Below are 23,168 nucleotides of genomic sequence, written 5' to 3'. Positions count from 1 at the left end.
TCACCTCTCCTTCGACGATAGAAAGTAAGATCGCGCAGTCCGGCTGGTTTTCTGAACCGTTCCCCATCCCTCTCCCCCTTCCACCACCTCTCCCCCTTCCACCACCTCTCCCTTTGCCGCTCCGCGGCCTCCCCTCGTCTTGGGAAAAATAATAATAACGCATAGAACCTGCACTCAACGGTCGCGTCGCGCATGACGACGATGACGAGGTGCGGGGTGGGTACAGTAGTGCGACGCCTTTCCTTGGGAGATAAAGGTGGACGTCAGAGGGGGAAAGGAGGGGACCGTCCCACGAATTGGGGGCTGTCCTTAAATACACGCCACATCCTGTGTGTCTGCTGATCGAAGCATGCATTCTTCGTTAAAAATAGCAGCAGCACCCCCCCCCCCTTTTCCCCCTATCCCACGCAAGTCTCCCCGATCCCCGGCCCCCGCTCATATGAAATGAAAAGGACAGTTCGTTATAGCTTGTGTTGTCCTATTGGCCTGAATGTTTCAATTTCATATTTTTAGAATTAGAACAAAGCCAGGGGTTTAGACGCATCTCTGCACGCCCACCGACGCCCACGCATACCAGGTGACTGACTCACGCCGCGCACTTTCGCAGTGATACTGCACCGCCATGCACGGGTGCGGGCGGGTTTGCCTATCCTCTCCCATCGCTGCACAGCACACGGCTCCCTATCGCTCCGTGCAAGTAGGCAAACCGCGTGCATGCGGTACAGTATGACTGCGAAAGAGCGCGGCGCGTGAGTCAGCCCACCTTTAGCGGGTCCCCTAGGAAGTTAATTGCACAACCACCGCGGGTTATTGCGCTCGGAGAGGCTGCGGGAACTGCACGTCGAGAAGCACGGCGGGGATGAGAAAGGAGACCAACGTTAGAAAGTGAGGGCGAGGGAAGGGGGAGAGGGGGGCTTCCTAACTCTATTTAAAAATAAAGGGTTCGGCTCGCGCCCATAGTCAGTATATGGACTATATGGCTTATTAAAAACACTGGCTGCCTGCAGTCGGCCTCAATGCAAAATTTTTTCATGTTTACCAGGAAATGCACCCGCAAAAGGTACTAATAACCCATGGGTTGTAATGGCAAAAGGGGTTAGCATATCATTGACACACTGCCGTGTGTGTGTGTGTGTGCGGGGGGGGGGGGGGGGCAAAGAGCAAGTCAGGAGCATAATTCGTGATGTTCGGCACGTACTACCGCTCGGGCAAGGGCCATAGCCGCCTGAAAGGTAGGCAGTTTGTGCTACAAAACCCCAGTATGTAGGCAACTTGCTCTACCGCGCCCCTTTCCCCCTCTGTCGGCCGACCCTTTCTAGGCCAGCTGTTGACACCGCTACACCACCAACAAACTAGAACTGCGCACATTCGTGCCCGTCGCCCACGAGCCATTCCGTGTTGGTTTGCACCACATCGTTGATTAGCGACGATAAGGTGGGCTGGCTGCGCAGTTACGGATACTCGTGCAGTGAAAGAGGAATTCCGCACGGTCCACCGTGTATGCGCTAGCTCAACCTAATTTCATGATGTACACGGATAAACTTCGGCTCTAGCGAACCACTATAAACTTTTAAAGCGGGCCAGAACACACAATCTCAATTATTTAAAACAACCGTGCATATGCCCGTCATTTAAGCAACTTCAACGACAATTTGAGGTCCCAAAAATGAAAGAGCGATCCCGCACTACATTCCATTCAAATATATATTTCAGGAACAATGGAAAACTTCTCGAAATGGAAGGTGAGGGGGTGACGGGAGGATGCGGGACGGGGATAAAGGCAAAAGCGAGGAGTGGCGTGGCGTAGCGCGACGATGCGTCACAGCTTGGGAAGGACGCAGAACTGCCGGAGAACGCAGTATGCCTCCGCCGCAAACGGAAAACGACAAATTCCAACGGCGTAAAAGCCACCTTCAGATTTGGAGTCACGTATTAATAAAAACTACCCAAAGTCAGTTAGAGCTCTTGGATCAAAATCTAACATTCCAGCGTCGAGAAGAAGCGCTTAACTTTGAGTACTACTTTTTCACTGGCGGAGCGGAGTAACACACTCTGCAGCGGCTGCTTGGGGTATATAAAGGATTTCGCACTACATTTTCAACATTTGGAGTCACACCGCGAAGCAGCGCAAGCACCTCCGTGACGCTCTCCGCTGGGAGGGCCCAACTTTCTCCGTGAAGTCGCATCTGGATCAAACTTCAGTGCATCCCTTCTCTTCTTGGAGCTAGGTACGGTTTCTAGGCTTTTCGCTGTGTTTACTTACCAAGCCTAGATCCGCCGATCCTAGTTTGAGGACGCTATTGTGAGCTTAGCCCAACTATGGTGGCAAGTTTCGATCGCCGAGGCCATGGCCTTCAAGGACACACGGAGGAGTTAGTGAAAATAATTTCTAAGTTCCGGAGCAAGAAATTGTACCTGAGAAAACGGCCCAGGCGCGACCTTAGGGTCGAAGCTATTATTTCCAATGTTCTGACGCGTGCTCAGGAGGAATTAAAAGCAAAGCAGCAACAGCGACTTCGCAAGTGGCTAGAAATGAAATCCGAATTAGGTTTTCACGATAATTCTAAATGTAATGTCGACGTTTGGAGAGAGAAGGAATTGGGGCTGGAGTCTCTGGACTCATTTATGTTGCAACTTGGTGGAGTGAAGACTCCGCTTCAGAGATAGTCGGCCATCTTGTTTGATCGGCCATATTGTTATTTTACTGCTGCGACGTCAGCCTTTCTGTGCTGTGATTCCTTATGTTTATTTGAATTCCGAGCTTACATAATTGCTCTTTTCTGGTCAGTTTGTTTTATTTTTTGTTTAAGACTGAAATTTCTATTAGCTCGTACTTATTATATAATTATAGTCTTTATAGTTGAGATCTCAAGTGAATGTCTTTAAGTGCTATCGTTTTATTTCTTGGCTCAATTCTAGGAGTGATGAATGTGAGGTTGTAATTTGGATATGTTGTTATTCGTGATTGTTTTTCCATTACAGTCTCCATTAAGAAGGAGCGATGAGGCACCAGAGCCCCCAACCTGCTACAGTCGGTCCAGACCTACGCACTGTCTGGCCAGATGACCACGTTGGCCCTAATGGATGACCCGAGATTCGAATTGGAGCGCTGTCATGTGTTGTTGTGTGAGGTGGGTGTATCATGAATGTTGGTGAAACTTAGTCAGCTGCACTTGGATTGCCCCAGACTTGTTGAGGTGACCCCCATGGTTGGGGGAGATTGAGGATGAACCTCATGGTGATTTGTTAGCATTCATCCCTTGCAAGTACACATGTCAGCCTCCTTTTCTACTCTGGACATCTTGGAGATCGTGACTTTCGGTCTGATGGCAGCGTTTGGTCAGTTGGTCGCCGACAATAGCTGAAGTGAGTACCATGATATGGTGAGGCGTAAACATATCTGTTTAGAATTGAACTGTAGTGAATGGTCTGAGATTTGGGTGGTGCGTTAGGTAGATTGGGTGGTTGTTATTATTGAGCCTTGATGTAATTTGAGTTTTATTCTGTCAGAATAAAAAAAAAAAGAAGTTACCAATTGTTTGTTGTGTTATCTTATTTGAATGGGTATGGGTATGTTAAGTGTTTGTACTCACAGGCTGTGCCCTGATTCAACACAATTCCTAATGCCATCATGTCCTCAGGGAAATGCAGTGAATGATTTGCCTCTCTGTACAAAATTCAATTATTTTGATATTCAATTTTATTTCTAGTTTTTTTATTTTTAAACTTTGTTGCTGATTTGGACGTTTATTGTGTTCAAGCCTCAACCTTCCGCTTACTTGGACTGGGGCTGTTGTGAAGGTGAACACACAATCGTCTTGAACTGGCAGAGGCAGTACCATCATGAATTTCTTCGTGGTCTAAATGAGTCATTGATAGTCGCACATTTCATCATGTCGTCCAATGGATTGTAAGAGTGTTGAGAACCGCAGTGATTTGTACCTTAGATAAATACAACATGAATACTGGATTCCATTCAATTACAAGTAAGTTTGAAGAATGATCTCCCTGATAGAAAAAGGTTTGGACATCACATGGTTATTTAGTAATTTCTCTTGTGACTTTCAGAGCTCTCTTTTTTATTAATATACCCGGAATAGCAACCCTGAAAATGTCACACACACTGGATGGGACTACATTTCCCACCAATCGTTCACCTCTTTCCTTGGGCATCTGAGATTACACCAGAGGATGGTCTACGCTTTCTGGTCCCAGCATGGCAACTCTGCTGAAAACCACAGGCCAAACATGCAGTATCATCCTCTGTTTTACAATATTTGCCATGAGTAAAGCCTTTGACTTCATCTTCAGGCAACATCCTGCCCTGGGAATTTGCCTGAGATGGGGACTCTTCATGAAACATGAATTCTACACCACTGTTACCCTTGTGCTGGCAGATGCTACCTCAGCCGTCTCCAAGTCCATGAAAATCCGTGATTGGCTTTGCGAGAGTGACTGGGACCCAAGTATGAGAGCTTGGATCCCCAACCCCACTCGGCCATCGAGTTCGCCATCCCAGCATTACCCGGTCCTGCTGCGATGCCTAGCGATGCAAAAGAGACTTCTCACGTGACCCTGAGCCCTCACTGCTGCTGTAGACGAATTTCATCGCCTTGTGGATGTGTCCCAGTCATGCTTTCGGGCGTGTGTCGCCTGGAAGTACCATTGGGACTTCAAAATTCCGTTGAACATTGGGTTCATGGATGAATGAATCTGATGTGTTTCCATCCTGGAGGCAACATTGTCGCAGGAAATTAATTGGATGCTCAATGCTGTTTGCATTTAGCCTGTAGTGGGCATACAGCATCAAACTTGAGCTCCAGTACTTCTTGCAGAGGCAGCAGTCCATAGGTGGGCTCATTGTCATCTAGGAGCAGTCTCAAGTTCGTGGTCTAAGCTTCAATCCAGCCTGAGGCTGTCCATAGTGGACTTGGCTAGTCGGGCTCCACTCCGTATTCCTGCATGGGCCGCTCGTGTGATCGGTTCCATCTCAAGCGAGCAACTACTCCTTGCTGGGCTCGTCCAGCTGTTGCAGTCCTTGGCTTTATCTGTGGATGGGCCGTCTGTCGGAGTCCGCAGAAAGCCTTTGGGCTGCACCGGGAATTCCCTGCTACATTACTCTCGATACCCAAGAATCCTCAACCTCAAGTCCCAGTTATCGTAAGTCAAAGCGTTTGATGCAAAGTAGGGATTCTATGTGCCTGTTCCAACTGGTGAAGGTTCCAATGGTTGGGTTGCAACATGCATAATCCGTGAAAGCCATGTAGAAAAATTGGCCTATATTTATACAAACCAAAACAATGAAGTGTATCATCACACTTCTGGGGCCAGCATCCAGTAAAAGGATGGACGCATCCTTAAGCATTTCAGGTGGGCACATCTCCCTATTGGCTGTAGTTATTTTGGCATGAAACCAGAGAAATCGTACAATCTCAGCTCATATATCTAAATTTTTTCTTCCAATAATGCTTTTCAGGAATTGCGTAGCGTGGATGAGGTACACAATATGGATGTTCAACATGCTACCTAGCCGAAAAACGTAGGAAATGTCCTAGTGTACTCCTGAGTGAATGAGAACAAGTAGAGAAGTGTCAACTCAACAGAGTGCGCTTGCTGATGCCGTACAATTGGTCCAGACCCAAGATCAATATCTTAAAATTACAAGTCAGCAACACGCGATGCCTACATCCAACCGTCTTCAACGCAACTTTGCAAATTATTAGAGATTTGCAAGTTGTCAAGGGTTCCTTGGTCATCAGGGCTCCATCAACTATCACCTGATGCAGATATTCTTGCTCCTTGGTGATAATATTTCCCCTTTTGGTGTTTTAGACATGGCTCTAGGACCGACATGCCATCTAATTCATCCTCATCTGTCGCCAAGTTCCGTCATTCCAAGCCATAGAAGTTTGGCTCTTGATCCCTGAGGATGCCTAGGAGTTGCGAAGCCCTCTGGTTATATCTCGGACGAATCCAGCTTTGGCGTGTCACGGCAGCGGCCGCTGTATCATAATTTCTGGATTTCTTGGGAGCATGTGATGCCCACCAAACCCTCCATTTTGTGGTGGTTTGTAATCACACTGGATTTTAAGGGAGGGGTGGGGTAGACGTAACCCTTCAATCTGCTTCCAGTACTTAGTGATTTATGTGGAAACTCCATCTTCTTGGCTTGAAGAAAATGGAAAAACATGCATCACCCTGGAGAGAAAGGAATTAGCAGCACTGGATCCATGCCTGCGCTCACCAATTCTGCTGATAATGTCATCTGAGAAGTTTTGGCAAGATGAGGTTTCGTTTTTTTTTTTAAATTACTTTCCAATGGCGTTGGTGTGCTGTTCCCTACATGTCTGCACAGGCGACAGGCATTCTTCGTGCCCTACCCACGGCTGCAAGCCTACTATTTTCTCCTTGGACTGTGCTGTGACGCTGTGAACTTCACTGATCTGTGGTCGTCTCCAATGGTCCCTGTCTTCTTCAGATTCCGTTACCCTGTCAACATTCAGCTCATTTTCCTGAGTATTATATATCCAGACTAATATCGTTCCATTATCTATCTATAGATTGAGATGGTGATAAGTTTTGAACTGATATGCTATTTCTCTCGTGATTCAGGATTATGAGGGTCCTAGATATTAATGTTTATCACATGTTCTACAAGATGTAGTCCTGTCAATTGTCGTGTCATCTAAAGATAAGAGTACTCTTGCACAACCACCTTGTTTTACACAGAGAAGTGAAATGAGTTAATCCACTTATTTTGCAACATAATTTTCCATGCGCCATAGCTTACAAGCATGTTTTGCTCTTTGGTTTCTGAGAACAGAGTTTATGCGAGAAATCAGTTATGGGAAATGAAGAACAACAACTAATGCAGTTAAATATTAGAATTGGAACTAATTTTGTTCATAGAAATGAGTGGAAGTTCTATTTTAAAGAGTAAATCTTACTCTCCTTGTTCATAGAGATGATATTGTTTATTTGAAGTAGAGGTTCAGACCCAGTAAGTTGCATCAGGTTTGACAATATTATTGCATTTTATTCATTTATCATCAATGAAGCCTTTGAGATGGTATTTTCTCTTCCCACTTTGGTGGGGTTTTGTTCTTAATCAATGGGAGCGTGTGTGTTTAATCATCTGCAGGCATATTGTGAGTGCGCTGGTGATCTATTGAATCTGGCCTTGTTCAGAATCTCCCATCATCTTCGGGGTTATCAGTTATCTATAGACAGGTGACATTTAAATCTTGTTTTTTAAATACTAACTTATTTTAGTTACATGAAACTAAAACTTGTAAATTTGAGCCCTGCCCTTGTGGGTTCAAATCATAATTATTTGTGGCCTTGTTTGGGTCTTGTCTCTTGAATGTCTGCCCTAGATTTTCTCAGTGGTGGCCTGACAAGCTTCCTGCTGGCTCCTGTACAGTGAGAGTTGTGAGTTATTCGTTGATGCTCAGTGAGTTATATTAGTCCCCATTTTGGTTTGGGGCCAAGGGTGTTTAACAAAATTGTGTCTATATAATTGCGCAGTCAAAAGTTATGGAATGGATCGTGAGGGAGTTGGCCGTAAGGGATTACCCTGTTCAGACAACATTTTTCAAGGTGATGTGTGTAATTCTTTTTTGTGTTGTTTTGTTGTTTGGGTGCACACTTTGTGTGCCTGGGAGCTTTCTTTTTGTCAAGTTCCAGGAATGGAATGAGCTGTGTCAAGGCCTGTTGAGCAGTGAAAACTCTAGAGCACCTTGGGTCCACAATATGGTCTCCTCATTCAGATGGTGAAAATTGAGTAAGCAGCAGAGGTGATGCCAGTTTCTCTTTCTTCTTGGTGTTGCCCCACTTGTGTGGGGTTGAATTGTGTCAAGTTCGCAGTTCCAGGACATTGCCAGATCTAGACCATGAATAGCTGTCAAAGTTGTCAGGGAGCTGCTAGGTTGATGAAAAGACAAGGACAAAAAGTAGCTGCAGTCTGCATCGTGAGCTGTAATTGAAAATGTCGTCTTAGCAAGTATGATAGTGATCAGAAAATTTAAGTTTTTTGTCACAATAGTAATGACTTATGGAAGCGATGAGTGGATGTGTGACCCTGCAATTATGTGAAGTATTGCTCAAGTCTCAAAACATACTTGAAATTATGGTCAATTCTATTAGGGTTGAAGGCCAACTAGTGTTCAATTCTGCTGATTCTTTGTGATATTAGCAGGTGAAAATCAATGAAAGCTTGTGAGATCTTTGAAAAATTCTGGAAGAATTTAATTGTGTCCTCATCAGAAAAACTATATTTAATTGCCATCCATTATTTTGAGATTCTGATGAAATTGATGACATTTGGCAATGTATGCCCAAACAATGGAAAACTTAAAGGAAAGAGAAATGAATTGAATGAACTTGAACAAAAACCAACGGCTTTGGATAATTGGATGTAATGTATCGAAGTGTGCTAGCATGCCACGTGTGTCAGGGTTAATGACAACCAGGAAATGGAACAAAGTATTGAGGCAAAGCTGATATAGAAAAGTTGTGTTGTATTGGAAGCAATTTCCAATAGAAGGAAACACTTCAGGAAGCACATCTGTTCACCAGCCTTTCATTGGATTGATGAAATGTTTGAGATCAGAACTCTGATCCTGCTACTTGTTACTGCAATGCCTACTACCTCTTATCTTATTATGGAAAGATGAATTCTGACGTCATCCAGCTGGGATTTGTGGTAAAAGTAGGCATTGGAGCCACTGTTTTGCGGCCTTTGTGAATCTGAACTTTCAGACATGGCTGAGCTATGGAGGTCGGATAGGTTGCCAACCCCGGTACTGCTGCTGGTGAGTCCTTTCATTTCATGAGTTTCGCCATGTGTTCAGGTGTTGTTGGCTCTCTCTCATTACTTTCCATCGGTTCTCCAGACACCATGTGGAGCGTAGGACACGCTGGCACCGTCCAGGCAGGTGTATGCTTTCAGGCCCATGCATCAAGACGTGACGCCACTGCGCGGATGGCGACGAGACGTGACGAGATGAGCGTTTTGCACGGCCCTCAGCGTGCCCGCAGTCGGGTGCAGGGTGTAGTCATGTTTTGTAAGTGGCTCAAACCTGTCCACTAGGAGAATGACATTGTTTTGATATAGTTTTGGTATTGCTCTGCAACATTAAAACCATATCTTTGCAAGTAATCTCCTTCTGGTGTCTGTGTACGGTCCTTGACCTCTGCTACTTCTGGTGGTTTGTCCCATCGGAGTGTGCCCTGCCCTGGCTGTCGGGGTGGTGGTCAAGGGTTGATCACCACTGCTGTGAGGCCATTTGTGCCCCAGGCCGGCCCAGCCCCAGTATACAAGTGGAGACGGAGGCCGCCGAATTGCATGTGAGCGCAAGTTCCAATCAGTGAGTTTGTCTCCTGTTGCTCTCTTGAACGGAACGTGTTAAACCTGTCCTGGATCGGAAAGAATGTCAAAGAAAGAGGGTAGAAGTGTGCTGGCCTCAGCCGTCCCAAGGCACTTGGTGGGTGTGATTTTGATGTGATTAGTAAGGCTTGTTTATCCAATTCCTGAACAGGCATTAAGATTCCCTTGTTTAATTTTCAGAGCGTAAGTTGCTGCTTCTACATCTTTCTCGATTTTGGCAAACAGAGCAGATTTGCTCTAGCAAAATGTCTTGCATATGTAAGGTCTTATCCTCCTGTCTTCTGGAGATAAAACTTGCATTAATGCAGATACTTACACTTTAAGGATAGCTTGTCATGAAAGCTCAGGCCCTTTCATTAGTGGCTCATGAAGACCTGGCTGTATTTTCAACCACAATGCTTTTTATATACGTTTCTCAGCCTTTGTGGCCCGTATATATATATGTGCTTTCATCAGAGATGTCCACTCAATTGAGCACCATTTTTATTTACTATGTTCAAAACAAGATTTTGAACTGCAATTATTATAATTTTAAGAGGTGCTGTTGTGAATGTATAGTACCTCTGAAATGAGTCCTTTAACTCTGGTTGTACCCATCTTGATAATATTGTGAGTACAATTTATAAGTTTTAATGATTGTTGAATTCTATGGATCATTGATTGTTTACTGACCCATATCAACAATTCTCAGGACTTCAACATTTCAGTTGATGAAGAATTATTAACTGCTGATGTACTGAAAATTTGTTTAAAGAGGAAAGATGCGCCCATCTCCATCCTTTGAAGATAAAGATGCGCCATTTTAATAAGTTTTTTTCAGGAAAGAAAAATATCTAATAGTAAAGATGCGCCAATCATTTAAACTAAGAGGATGGAAAAAGATGCGCCACCATTTCTGCTCAAAGTTACGCAAAAAAAAAAAAAAAAAAAAAAAAAATGAGAAAAGATGCGCCATTTAAAAAAAGTCATGGGTGAAATAAAAGATGCGTCAACTTCTTAACCTATCGAAATAGAAAGATGCGCCAAATCATAGTGGATGAAAAGATGCGCCAATGTATTGCACATTGCTGTAGCTTGAAACTGCTGGAGGTTGATTTTTGCATTTCTATTATGCAATCAAAGTGTGTTTAATAATGTCAGATTTTTCTATCATGCTGATTTTTTACTTCATTACTTTCATTGGAAGGTACAAATGTTAGCAAGTATCATGATAGAAATTTTGTGGCAACTTTTATACAGTTTACTTTCAAGGTTTAGAAATTTTCTCCTTTGCTGGACTAGTTCTCAGGTGTTCTGTCTACCGTCGTGGACTGATTTATATCCGTATAGATATATCTTTGTCAGCATCCTAGTTTTAAGACATCAGTTTTATGGGATTTTACTAATTCTTACATCCTTAGTTAACATCCTTCGAGACTGAGGAAGAAATTCTTAAATTTAAATCCTGGAGGTTTTTTTTTTTTTTATGTCTCCTCGAATTGGGTCTACTAGTCTTGCTCTTTCCCGGCAATTTGGTTGATTTCGGGTTACTCCGTAGACTAAATTGTGGGTCTCCTACCTACTTGGGAAAATTTGAAACCTCCTCGCGGGACATCGTGGGACTTCGCTTCGCGTGGCTTCGTGGGATTCCTCTTCGCGGGACTTCGTGGGATTCCTCTTCGCGGGACTTCGTGGGACTCCTCTTCGCGGGACTTCGTGGGATCCTCTTCGCGGGACTTCGTGGGATTCCTCTTCGCGGGACTTCGTGGGATTTCTCTTCGCGGGACCCTTCTTCGTGGGACGTCGTGGGACTCTTCTTCGCGGGACTTCGTGGGATTCTTCTTCACGGGACTTCGTGGGACTCTTCTTCGCGGGACTTCGTGGGATTCGACGTCGCGGGACTTCGTGGGACTTCCCCGGATTCACCATCGTGGGACTTCGTGGGATTCGACTTCGCGGGACTTCGTGGGACTTCCCCGTATTCACCATCGTGGGACTTCGCTGGATTCGTCGTCGTGGGACTTCGTGGGACTTCGCTGGATTCACCTCAGCTCGATTTGCTATATTCTCGAACCTCAGTAGCGTATCAGGGGATGCGATGAAGGCGAAACTTCTTAGATGGCATTCGTCGGGGCCACCACCGAGCCTCTTCGTCATTTCCCCGTACATCCCCAACCCCAGAATAGGCTTCCGTGGGAATCTCCTTGGCTTGGTGCGTCATCAGGGGCCGTTTCGTCGCGGTGGACACCGTTCGCCTGACTGAACTCCTCCTGACTCCGTCCTCTGGGCGGCCGCCTCCCGGACCGAAAATACTTTCGTTGGCGCTGCTCCGTGCCGCTGTCATTGAAAGAGGCTTCCATCCCTCTCCCTCGACTTGTTTCTGGAGGGCCTCGCGCCCTCCGGGACTTGCTCCAGGGTGTCCTTCAGGACCGTCCGGGTGCCAGGGAGACCCCCCCGTCGGCAAGGCTCCCGTCGTGCGTACCGACTTCTCGCGGGCTAGATGCGGTTTGATACTTGCGTGGAAGGGCTGACACGGACGTCGGCACCAGCGTCGTCGTCAACTGGGATCCTCGGCGAGACGAAGCCTCTCCGGCGCTGCTCGCGGCTCTTGCCAGTCATCGGGGCGTCTCTCCGAGGGCGGCCTCTTCGTGGGTGTCCTTGGCGTCGCGTATCCGGGTTTGGGACTTCGTCACGGAGGGCATCACGGAATACAGGCTGACATCATCATCATCATCGTGGGACTTCGCGGGACTTCATCGACGGCATCGCGGGACTTCGTGGACGGCATCGCGGGACTTCGCGGGCGGCTTCGTGGGACTTCGCGGACGGCATCGCAGATCTTCAAGTGGACGACGCTGGATTACGCCCGCCATCTCCTAAATACAGGTATGTATGGCTGCTGCCCTCATCGTGTATTTTCTTTTGTGGTGTGAGTCGTTGTACTCAATGGACTCTGTCTTGTATGTTGCAGTTACCAATTAAATTCAACCACAGCTCCTCGTGCCATAGTGCTGGCTGCAGAGAATGAATTGTCACTGATCACAATACGGTTTTCTTCAAGAAGGACTAGCTGAGGTGAGTTGCTTTGATATTGTCTACCCCAATTTTATTCTTGTTCATGTTTCTTGCATTTTGTGCAGCACCCTCAACTGACATATTTGTTTTATTTATGTTTCAGGATTCTTCCTGCAGTCTCTTCGTTATGGATCATGTGAACTCGAGCTCCGTCCATCTTATTTTTATTCATAGTCGTTTCTGCCGATTCTTCATTTTCCTGCTACATACTTACACCTGAAGATAAATTTTAAACTAATTAATCAATATTTTCTTACTGTGCTACTTTATCATACTCCATTTGTAAAATCATTTGCTGGTCAAGAAGCTTTTGAAACGTTTTTTAAATAATTTGTGTAAAAGCCAGCTGGCCATTCATTTATGTTTGGGTGTGCAGTTTTCTTCTTAAAATTAAATTTGAATTAACTACCTGTCCATTCAAAGTGACAAACCTCCCGTTCTGCTAGATGCGCTTGCACTAACTGTTAAATCTGATGAGATTATTGTAACTAAAATTGTATTCCGTAAAGTTTGTTTGTGTGCAAAGCGTCCTATGAACTGAATAATTTTCATTCAAAGACAGTGCCCCGTCTTATTACTATGTGTGTGTGTGTGTACGATTTAATGATGATAAATTGATATCATTCTCAGTTATTTTGGCCAGAACTCGAGTTGATCTTTGTTGGCTAATATAAATAGTACCTGAACTCTAATGCTTTTGTTATGTTGCTGCTTAAATGCACATGTGAACTATCTACATGCTTTCAAGTTTTTTAACTCTCTGGCATTGTATGTTTGGAAATTATTTGGAATCTTGGCTTTTGTATATGTGACATCACATTTCTTTTGTCTTGTTGTTGCGAGGCATTGATACCGGGTGAATGAGAAGGAGCACGAGTTTGATAAATATGTTTATTACTCACGCATGATGGTAGCAAGGTTGGTTGGTTGAACAGTAGAACTTCACACCACTGGAGCCCCGTCGAGAGGAGAGGACCGTCTCCGGCGAGCGTCCTAGCCGAACTGATTTCTACCTGCCCTCGAGGTGGCCGCCAAGGCTCGGCCGAGGGAAGGCCGGCTAGGGCGGCGCCTGGCCCTTAGGCCTTAATGTGTTAATGCATATCGGAGGCCACCATTTGTAGGACGGCTTCGAGGCGGGAGTGTTTAACTATTTGAATTGAATCTAAATTTGGTGGTTTACTGTTTGCGCCACCTGTGCGCGTGTAGGAGGGGCCCCGGAGTGATCGTACCCTGTTGGTAATTCACCATATAACGAGGTTCCCTTAAGTTCTTTTTAAGAATTGTTTTCCATCTGAATTGAATGATTGGTAACAATTTCCATTGGCTGTGTTTTAGCTTGGTCATTGTAAAGCTTAACAATCTAAATCTTCAGCTGTCACATAAATGTCATCAATCTCTTTTCTTTGTCATTGATCTGATTGTTGTAAATTAAATATCAAAACATAAGAGAACAAGTATACCTAGTTTGTCTTATATTCACAGCAATCATGTTCTTTATTATGCACTGAATAATTTTCATTCTAAGGCCCCGTTTTATTACGATGTGTGTGTATACTATTTAAAGATAACAAATTGACATGATTTTCAGTTAATTTGGCCAGAACTCAAGTTGATCAACAACAGTTATCAACAAAAATGATTGAAATGTACTTCAAGGCCGTTGCGTTTTGTCTGTTCTTCTACTCAATAAGTTTGGCCTCACTTCTGTGTGAACTGTCAAATTCAGCTGATCTTGTTACTCTATCCTTTTCCATCTGCTGATACATCAATTTTATAGAACTATGTCTAACAAAATTGAACACTGATTCTGTAACACTTATAAAATGAAATTAAAAGTAATTTACGATCCAACAAGATCTTTATTCTTTTTATTGCTCTCGAGATACCTCGAACATAACAAACAGAGAAGTCTGGTGCTTAAAACATTTATTAAAGTTCAAATGTTACAAAATACAGACAATTTACCAGGATACCGGCCTCACAATGCTGAATTTCCTTAAGAAAGGACACTCAAGTGCCAAAATATATTCACAAATAAGAGGTGGGTAACACAAACTTACACTTTCAGATATAAATCTGAATTATATTTTCATTGCTATGCTGAGGAAATTCACTAAAGAGAATAACAGTGCATGAGTCAAAACTAAAGATGCTTTAACATCCACATGGAGACATCTAAATATAAATTCTCAAATTTACTCTGAATTACAAAAAAATAGGTGCAGTCTCAATTTTTTTTTAAACCAAAGGGTTATAACAAACAACAACTTCAGAAACTAATAATTGCTACGACTTCTCTTATCTTTATGGCGTTTCTTTTCCTCCCTTCTCTCTTCTTTATCATGTTTCCTTGAATACTTTCTAGAATCACTCCTGTCCCTTTTACTACTTTTATCTCGTATATGTTCACGATCTGATCTATGGTCACCTTTGGATCTATGCTGCCTTTTCTCTTTGTGAGAAGTTTCGTGACTAGAATTTCTCTCCTTAGATCTACGTTTAGGTTTATGACGTGGGGATGAAGAACGAGATCTAGACCTTCTATGGTTATACTGCATTGTATGAGCTAATGTGGTGGTGAGAAACCGTTTGTTGGGTCGAGGAGCATTGCTATCTTTCCATCCCAAAGCTCCATGAACAACTGCTCTTGCAGCACCCTGTTTGGCTTCTCGAAGCAATTCTTCTGCAGCTAACCTGAAAACATACAACATTAACAGTCTAACAGCCATACAAGGACTAAAACTATAGGATATCTGTAACATTCTAACTGACAGAGGGTGGCATTAATATTAAATTTAGTTTCAAGGTATACACATAAATATTTAGGAGCGCAATACAAGTGTCTTTTGTCCTTAAGGTTAGATAAAACAGAGGTGATTGGGTAAATAATAATTTTCATGAATTACCTTTCCAACTCCTCCTCATCCATGGTTGACACTGATTCAAATTGAGAGATGACACCAAACAATCAGAATTTCACCTGGAAAAGTGGAGGTTATAGATATGAGTGTTCCGATATATGGCTTTCCTGGACCTCTTTCAGCTCCGAACTTGGAGGAGATAACACTCCGAACGTCAGAGAACACTAACGAGACAAATTAACGAGACTAGGAGACAACTAACCATTTTGACCACGACCATGAAGGAAATTCGGGGGAATTCGTTCTTTCTATGTCTAGGGGTAACATAAACAAAAACAATAACAACACAACAGAAAGCCACTATTCGCAGACGAAGGAAGGAAGTGCAGATGAGGTATAGTCCGTTGCCTGTTGAGGTGCCTTAATTTTTTAAAGTTCTCAAGGCATGTTCATCAAAAATGAAGATAGGTAGGGTAAACAGAAAAAATAAAAGTGGGACATTTTTAAAATCTTTATTGCATGGTATGCTCATTGCCTGCATTTCATGTCAATGGCACCTGAATGACACTTGGTGATTTGAAAAGGAAGAAAAGTACATACGGTAGGTCATTGTGTGATTCAATGAAAGACTAGAAGAATTTACTTTTTTAACAGTGGTTGACAAATCATCAAAAAGAATACCACTGTATGTGATATATCTATCAGATTAGTAATGTGTTGGATAACAAAATCATGCAGCTCTGTTATAATTTTAAAAAATAATTATTTGGAAAATAATTTAGTTTAGGAAGCTATATTCCTCTTTTAATTGGTCTTGGGGAGACAAAAACTTTAACTGGTTTACAAATATCAATCACACATGGATCTCCTTGAGTCTGAGCAGCAGCTCTCCTTGCAGTAGAGGATATACCCAAGCCCCCTTCAGCTTCTGTTACATCTAAAGCAAGGCTAATGTCAACATGCATAGCTTCAGACCACACTTGATGTGAAACTAGAACTGTTGTCAAAAGGCGATAACAGGGACATTGCTCTTGACCTGGAAAAAGTAAGAGTTACTGGTAATGCCCTCCATTTTTCTCACTCTCTTAAATAAAAAAAACAGGGGCAAAAAACAAAATACTTACTTGAGGAATCTAGGGCATCATCTCCATCCATTCGCCGAAGATCTGAAGCTCTTGGAATGATAAGTACAGTCTGTTGATCTGGATATTTAAGTTTTACTCGCAGGATCGATGTGTCACGTAGGTTGCGTATGTCAGCATCCAATGGAATACCTATGACCATCCCAGCAGTAAATTTGTATGCGTTATCAGCATCACCCTGCGGCTCATTGATGTCAGCAGAAAGCATACGAACCTGAAAATATATAGGGATACTTTCAAGCATATGTTTCAATGAGATAAAATTATTTATTTTCTTTCTTGAAGATAATACTTACAGATATATTTGGGTGAGGTGGTAGAGCTAAATTTGATGTTTGAAGAAGTTTTAGCACACTACGAGCAACAGGTCCTGGTTTAGTTTCCTCTAGCTGAACCATTTCCTTAAATAATTGACTTGTAAACAGTTCAACATTCACACTTTCATCAGAAAGATATCTAGGTGATGTAAACAAAAAAAAATTGCTTTTAATAACCAAAAGTCTATGTACTTAACAAACATTGCATTAAGATAAAACGTAGCTTACTTTTGAGTTTCTTCAACTTGCAAAAGGAAGTGGTCACATAGGGACAAAGCAGAGGAATTACTTCCAGTAACAATATAGACTAACTGCAGAGCAAGAGCTTTCAATTTGAATTGTTTAACAGCTGCTAGTTCTGTAGAACGTAACCCCATGAACATATGTTGTAACCTGTTAAGATCACAAAAAGAAATTTGAACATAGTAGCATGGCATTAATAACATTTTAAGAAAAAGAATTTTACATTTTACATACTTCAGACAATTTTGAAGCAAGGTTGTTATTGATGTGCGAATGATGTTCCCCTGTTGAGTAGCAAGAGATGCTGGGTTTGACCAAAGACGATTTGAAAGCACCTGCTCCATCAAAAGTTGTGATCCAATGAACAGTGCAGTGAATTCAGCTGCTCCAGACACCTGTCAAATTTCAGGTATTATTTAAAATTAGGAAGTAAATAGAACATGAAAGGAATTCCTTTGCATATAGCGGCTTACTTACAGCAGAATCAATAGCAGCAAGCCTACTAAGATCCTTCTGAGCTGCCTCCATAAGTTCAGATCTTAGAGTAGCTTTGGGTGCAGCAGCAAGTTGGCTACAAATTTGTTGAATAAATTCAGATGTACTTGTTTCAACACTAGCAAGTTCCTGAGCTCTCACATTAATCCCTAGCTGTAAAAATACACATCAAGTGTTCCGTGAGCAGATTTACAATAAAAACTCATAATCATCTTAGATCTACTTTACACATAGATCAATGGAAAAATAAACATACCTTCAAAACAGGGACTAGATGTGGCATTGTGTCTCTGAGGTAGGAATAGTGTTTTAAAGTGTTTTCTTCAAAGAGCTGAAGCATTGTGGGGCTCTGCTGAGCAGCATTAAAGACCAAAATTAATATACAAATATCTTGATAAAACATGTTAAAGAAAAATATTAGATTAAATAAAAGTAATTCTCAAGATTTTTGAAAAATATATTTTTAAGGGCGAGATGCAGCAGGGAAGGATACATGCTGGATCTTCAACATCATGCTCCGGCATGTCAAAGAATGGATGAATATTTAAGAGCTCCGGAACAAGAGGAAGAGTAAGTTCAGGATGGACGCTTCCAATTCGTTGAAAACACCGCCAAAGAGAACGTCGATCCTAAGAAAAACATAATTGATTCATTTAAGTTGATTAAACATAATTAAATACAATTAGAGTCAAATCGCAAGACCACAACAATACCTGAGGGTACTTTTTAAGATTATCCAGCAAGGCCTCAACACACATCTGAAGGCAACTTCTGGTTGATAATCTACATGCCGCTAACATTTTGTGTAATCCCTCTCTCACATCCATGGAAAAGTCCTGCCAGGAAAAAATGAAAATAAAAATTAGAAAAGAATTTAAACAAGGAAATTTCTTAACAAGAGTTTTCTGAAAACAATTCTAAACTTACCTCAAGAGCAGACAATATTGTCTCTAATTGATCATCTCTTAAAATAATGTGTTTGCTAATACGGGTTAAGCTGTCTATGGCTTTAATGCGCACATCTTCTATTTCATCATTGAACATATCAACCAGAAAGTCCAAAGACATAACAGCAAAACGATGGTTATCCAATGATAACAAACATAATGCATCCACAGCAGCACTGCGTACTTCTGCAGATTAGGAAGAGACACGAAAAGGGAATTTGTAATTACGTATAAGAATGCCTTTGAAATCTAACAAGAATAAAAATGGGTAAAACTGAGTTAATAAAAAAGATTACCTAAAAATTCATCCTCTAAACCATGAACAAATGCACCACATGAGCCACTTGTAACTAAACTGATTGAGTCCTTGTCAATCTTTTCTCTGGGAGCATCATCAGCCCATTTTTTGCCACTGGACCATTCTCCGGTCCTCACGGATTCTAATGCTCTTTCATGAGCTGAACGTTTTAACTGAAATAATTAAAATGATGATTTCTGGTAGTACTACAAAAACAGCTATAGGTATACATGTTTTATTACATAGGAACTTACTCTCATATTTGACATAAGTTTCTTGTCCAAAGTCTGCTCTAAAAATTTGGGGCTCACTTGATGCATTGTTCCTAAAAGTTGACAAGCAACTGTCCGAACTCTTAGAGAAAGATCAGTGACTGAACAGCAAATTTTCGCGAATGCATCATCAACAAGACGAAGCTGCTCTCCTTCAGAATCAGGCAACACTATGATACTGGGGAAAAAGTACACAACACAAAATTAACAAATAGTTCAAAAACTAGTCATCCACTTATGTGAAAGCCAGCTAAGTCACTCACTTTTCAGCATAGGTGTTACCTAAAACACATATTAATCTTAGAGCAGCAAGACGAACTATCTCATAATCATCCTTAAGTGAGGAGCACACTTCAGTGTAAATGGATGGATCTAGCTTAAGTCCACGATCATGAAGATTAATCTAGGGGGGAAAAAAGGCAACAATAGAACTTTTCGGGTAGTTTGTAAAAACAGAAAATATTGCTACTCACCATGGTTTTAAAAGCTGCTGCCCGTACCCTAGCATCTTGGCTGTAAGTGTAGTCTCCAATAAGCCTTAGCATATTCTGCACCAATGCGCTTTGTGCTGTATCAACCACAGGTAATAGTTGACCAATCAATTCTAAGCACCTTGATTTCACTGCATGTGATGTGTCTTTCAAATACTTGGGAAAGAGTAAACCAGATAGTGAATACCTTAAGATGGAAAATATTATACAAAAATACACTTTGGAATATTTACAAGAACATACCTGTTTAGCTGATAAAACTAATTTTGTGTGAATCTGAACATTATCAGGTAGCAGCTTTCCCAAGCGCAGAAGTGTTGTAACTCCTTGAACAATAACTTTATGAGACGTTTCTTCTTTGAGTAACTGCTGTGTTTCTTCTAATAGATGCTGTAAAGTTGTGATAGACACTCGATATATTAATAGTTATTAAACCAGAAACAACGAACAATTTTGCAGTACTAAAATGGATACCTGGATATCTGCTCCAGTTTCACACCCAATGTCACCAAAAAGTGATAATATTTTCACTCTCACGGCAGACTCTTTTTCACGTTTGAAGTGCTCCACCAGCTTTTTAATTATGTCGAGGAAATCATCCTCCTGCCAAAACAAGAATTAGGGAATGTATTCAAAATATACGTCCTAAAGAAGCAACTTTTTTTGTTTAAGGTGAATTATTATTATTCACCTGGAATTGTAATGAATCTGAGATCCTCAGCAGGACCTGAAGAGCTTCGTTACTTGTTTTCTGTCTCTCCAACAGACCAACATACAATATAGTCGAGTTACTTGAAGATGGTTTTCTGACTAGTCGAAGTCGTTTGATTGGACGTGGCTGCTCCTGTAAAGAGTAATTGTTGTCCGGTACTTGACAGAGTACAGTTGACTAAAACATGACTTTATGTGTACACGTTAACCTCTTTACCCTACTTTACAAAATTACACTAACTATTCACTAACCTCAATAACCTGAGAATACTCTGCAAGAGCTCTTTTCTTCAGAACAGCTGCCATCGTGCAATAAGACTTGTCATCAACTAGAAATCGAAAAGCAAAGGGAAATTTCCATTTGGTATTGTTTTGTGCTTGATTTGTTTGCCTACACTTTTTCACTGCCGATTTGATGCACTAGCACTAGCTCAACTAGCTAAAAAAGAAGGCGTATCCAGGAGGCCACGAATGAGCCCCACGGAGCTGAAGTAAATTGTTGTCTATCTTCTGCTTCTCTTTTCTTTTGACACTGCCGTGTCATGTTTCATGTCTTTACTGATTTGTCAGGTGATCAATTACTTAATCGTACGTATTACGAATATTTTTTCCGTCACTTATATCCATCCATTGAGCCAGCGTACTCTGTTTGAGCTAGTCCTGGCTCCTGTTGGCAGAGCCAGGAGAGAAAAAATTTGGGGGTTCGTGGGGGGTATTTGCCGTAGGAATGTGGTAAATATGATCTATTTACTCTGATTAAAATTTTAAAAGTCCTCATTGTATCTTCAGGAAATTTAGAGACATGTCTTTTCTTGGTTGCCCTCTAACTTCTACATTAATGCTTGTCAAAGAGGTTAGTTAGTTAAGTAGAATTTTATTCATATTCCTTGCCACCTGGATTCCCCTCCGTAGATGTTGATTTTCAATAAGACTAAAATTTATCACAGCTCTCCTCTCTCTTCATTTGATACATTCTTGAAGTCAGTGTTATAAGTTCTGTACGGCATTATTCTTAAGTTCTTGTCTTACACAAACTTTGATTTTCTAGGTTGTCTTGTCCTGGCGATTATGTCACATGAATGGAATGAAATTTAGAGAAAATATCTCATCAGTTTACCTACTATGGGAGGAAATCCCCCTTTTGTATCAGAGTTGATTAAATTTGTAACCAGTGTCCCACAACCACATGGAGACTGGCGAGAATTTGTGTGTGGTCTCAGTGCTGCTTTTGTTAACATCACAATCACCTTTCCTATCAATAAAATCATTTTTAGACAAGTGAGTTTTTTTAAAATAAGTGTTGAATTATTAACTTAAACCATCTTAACTAAAAATCTGGCTTTTACAGATAATTCATGATGTTGGAGTTTCAAGAGCCATTCAACAATTGTCGCATGAAGGAGTCTTCTTCTTATACAGAGGGATCCTTCCTCCTTTATGTCAAAAGTCTGTGAGCCTTTCATTGATGTTTGGTGTTTACGAGGAGTGTCGCATTCCAATGATGAAATCGAATATACCTTCGTACATTGCTAATCCCTCAGCAGCTGTTATTGCTGGATCCATTGAAGCCCTATTAACTCCTTTTGAGCGGGTGCAGACCCTTCTTCAAGATAGAAGCTATCATCAGCATTTCCAAAATATGAGACATGCCTTTAGAATCCTTGGAGCTGAGTACGGATTTAGAGAATATTATCGTGGTCTCACTCCAATCCTTCTAAGGAATGGACCATCCAATGCCTTGTTTTTCTACTTACGGGGAGAAGCAAAGCTTAGGTTGCCTAGTTCTGATAAATGGTGGGGAGAACTTACCAAGGACTTTTTCAGTGGAGCTGTCATTGGAGCATTTTTAAGCTGTGTTTTTTATCCGTGTAATGTATTAAAGTTTCATATGCAAAGTAGGTTAGGTGTACCATTTCAGTCTATAACAGAGGCATTCGTAGATATTTACAATGAACGCAACCGCAGCATTTTAAAATTATATAGAGGATTCCATTTGAATTGTACCCGTGCCTTCATCAGTTGGGGTGTTATAAATGTCGCTTATGAATGGAGCAAATCTGTGCTCTATTAATGTGATATGTTGCATGCACTCAAAAATTTGATTGTTGTAGCTAGTCAGTTGAGATCCAGTGTATGTTGTGATAAGACTCCTAAATCATATTGCTTTACATGTGATATAATTGTTATTTATTTTTAAGAAAAACAATGTTGGCCTTACTTTGTGTACAAATTAAGACAGCCTATTTAAAAACAAACAGAACATTATTATGATTTTGTAAAATTTCTACCTACAGTGAGATCATATAAATCTGTTCTGATGGGAAAAACATGCTTGACTGTTCTCTCACTTTTCTTTTTTTTAAAAATAAGTTTGACTGTACTTATGATTTGTTTTTTTAAACTGTAATCAGTTACTGCCATTTTGCTGAGATGACATCGTAACTTTGTTGTACTTTGAATTTTTCATTCTGGACTCGCTGCTGGCAGCACAAATTTTTCTTGTAAAAGCTAGAGTTACTGCATGTCTGAAGTAGGCAAAAAATAAGCGACTGCTTTCTAGTAAATTTTATCGAGTTTCATGCTTAACTCATGATTTTTTGCCAATGATTTTAAGTCAGTTAAATCTCATTGAAAAGTATGTATCTATGTTAAAAATACTTCAACTTCTTTTGAACCACTTGAACTTTGGCTTTTGTGTCAGTTGCATTCCAGAACAACAATGTATTATGTGTTTGATTGCATGTTTCACCAAAGCTCCCGTTCTTTAATAAATGGATATTTGTATAAGCTATATCATGCTAATTTTGTTTTTCTTTAAAATGTCGAGGCGTTTATGCGGTGGAAATAGGAATAGAGCACGGATCTTTGTACCGCTTCTTTCTTGCTGAAGAGTGCTGATGCTGGTGTCGGGGTGGTTGTGAGGTGGCGTGCGTGGCGGGCTGGCGGGGG

At 41.7% G+C, this 23,168-nt stretch overlaps 4 protein-coding genes and 1 long non-coding RNA gene across 10 annotated transcripts; 3 read left to right on the top strand and 2 right to left on the bottom strand.

The window, feature by feature from the left end:
* The first annotated feature begins 9 nt into the window (after window positions 1-9).
* Window positions 10-14,298, top strand: LOC113209927 (uncharacterized). Of its 2 annotated transcripts, none has more exons than XR_008012009.1 (10): window positions 10-24; window positions 1,714-2,228; window positions 2,983-3,366; window positions 3,762-3,986; window positions 4,069-5,370; window positions 5,477-8,813; window positions 8,895-9,485; window positions 9,569-12,253; window positions 12,339-12,442; window positions 12,546-14,298. It is a non-coding gene; the product is annotated as an uncharacterized LOC113209927 (long non-coding RNA). The 2 variants fall into 2 exon arrangements; XR_003303604.2 differs by lacking the exon at window positions 10-24 and having other exon boundaries at window positions 2,060-2,228; window positions 9,569-9,997; window positions 10,080-12,253.
* LOC113209926 (uncharacterized) lies at window positions 2,235-2,976 on the top strand. Its single transcript, XM_026427699.1, has one exon. It carries the CDS (start codon window positions 2,320-2,322, stop codon window positions 2,665-2,667), a length of 348 nt encoding a protein of 115 aa, XP_026283484.1. The 5' UTR covers window positions 2,235-2,319; the 3' UTR covers window positions 2,668-2,976.
* A 53-nt stretch (window positions 14,299-14,351) lies between the features above and the next one.
* LOC113209910 (protein POLR1D-like) lies at window positions 14,352-15,707 on the bottom strand. The gene is made up of 3 exons (XM_052274303.1): window positions 15,566-15,707; window positions 15,349-15,422; window positions 14,352-15,136 (listed from the first exon to the last, which is right to left on the bottom strand). The coding sequence occupies exons 2-3, from the start codon at window positions 15,369-15,371 to the stop codon at window positions 14,719-14,721; spliced, it is 441 nt and encodes a 146-aa protein (XP_052130263.1). The 5' UTR covers window positions 15,372-15,422; window positions 15,566-15,707; the 3' UTR covers window positions 14,352-14,718.
* Window positions 15,708-15,799: 92 nt separating this feature from the next.
* Window positions 15,800-20,615, bottom strand: LOC113209922 (integrator complex subunit 4). The gene is made up of 18 exons (XM_026427693.2): window positions 20,472-20,615; window positions 20,200-20,352; window positions 19,983-20,111; window positions 19,752-19,898; window positions 19,491-19,664; window positions 19,281-19,420; window positions 19,000-19,195; window positions 18,744-18,918; window positions 18,428-18,633; window positions 18,214-18,336; window positions 17,994-18,129; window positions 17,757-17,890; window positions 17,483-17,653; window positions 17,240-17,400; window positions 16,991-17,155; window positions 16,742-16,901; window positions 16,428-16,659; window positions 15,800-16,339 (listed from the first exon to the last, which is right to left on the bottom strand). The coding sequence occupies exons 1-18, from the start codon at window positions 20,523-20,525 to the stop codon at window positions 16,095-16,097; spliced, it is 2,901 nt and encodes a 966-aa protein (XP_026283478.1). The 5' UTR covers window positions 20,526-20,615; the 3' UTR covers window positions 15,800-16,094.
* Window positions 20,616-20,669: 54 nt separating this feature from the next.
* LOC113209925 (mitochondrial nicotinamide adenine dinucleotide transporter SLC25A51) lies at window positions 20,670-23,010 on the top strand. Of its 5 annotated transcripts, none has more exons than XM_026427695.2 (3): window positions 20,670-20,807; window positions 21,268-21,497; window positions 21,568-23,010. In XM_026427695.2, exons 2-3 carry the CDS (start codon window positions 21,342-21,344, stop codon window positions 22,288-22,290), a joined length of 879 nt encoding a protein of 292 aa, XP_026283480.1. In that variant the 5' UTR covers window positions 20,670-20,807; window positions 21,268-21,341; the 3' UTR covers window positions 22,291-23,010. The 5 variants fall into 5 exon arrangements, with proteins under 5 accessions (XP_026283480.1, XP_052130260.1, XP_026283483.1 ...); XM_052274300.1 differs by having other exon boundaries at window positions 20,680-20,789; XM_026427698.2 differs by having other exon boundaries at window positions 20,801-20,951.
* Window positions 23,011-23,168: the final 158 nt, after the last annotated feature.

The sequence above is a fragment of the Frankliniella occidentalis genome, unplaced genomic scaffold (assembly GCF_000697945.3).
Source record: "Frankliniella occidentalis isolate FOCC.00 unplaced genomic scaffold, Focc_3.1 Scaffold370, whole genome shotgun sequence".
Lineage (NCBI taxonomy): Eukaryota > Metazoa > Arthropoda > Insecta > Thysanoptera > Thripidae > Frankliniella > Frankliniella occidentalis.
This window is presented reverse-complemented; position numbering and strand designations above follow the sequence as displayed.

Bases quoted from the DNA above. Each gene is read 5' to 3' on its own strand.
- LOC113209926 (XM_026427699.1), top strand. From the start codon at position 2,320: ATGGTGGCAAGTTTCGATCGCCGAGGCCATGGCCTTCAAGGACACACG.
- LOC113209910 (XM_052274303.1), bottom strand. From the start codon at position 15,371: ATGGATGAGGAGGAGTTGGAAAG. The intron at 15,137-15,348 runs GTAATTCATGAA...GTATGTTTTCAG, and splicing joins GATGAGGAGGAGTTGGAAAG to GTTAGCTGCAGAAGAATTGC.
- LOC113209922 (XM_026427693.2), bottom strand. From the start codon at position 20,525: ATGGCAGCTGTTCTGAAGAAAAGAGCTCTTGCAGAGTATTCTCAGGTT. The intron at 18,130-18,213 runs GTATTGTTGTGG...TGTTTTTCTTAG, and splicing joins ATCTTAAAAAGTACCCTCAG to GATCGACGTTCTCTTTGGCG. The intron at 17,401-17,482 runs GTAAGTAAGCCG...GAAATTTGACAG, and splicing joins TTGCTGCTATTGATTCTGCT to GTGTCTGGAGCAGCTGAATT.
- LOC113209925 (XM_026427695.2), top strand. From the start codon at position 21,342: ATGGGAGGAAATCCCCCTTTTGTATCAGAGTTGATTAAATTTGTAACC. The intron at 21,498-21,567 runs GTGAGTTTTTTT...TGGCTTTTACAG, and splicing joins ATAAAATCATTTTTAGACAA to ATAATTCATGATGTTGGAGT.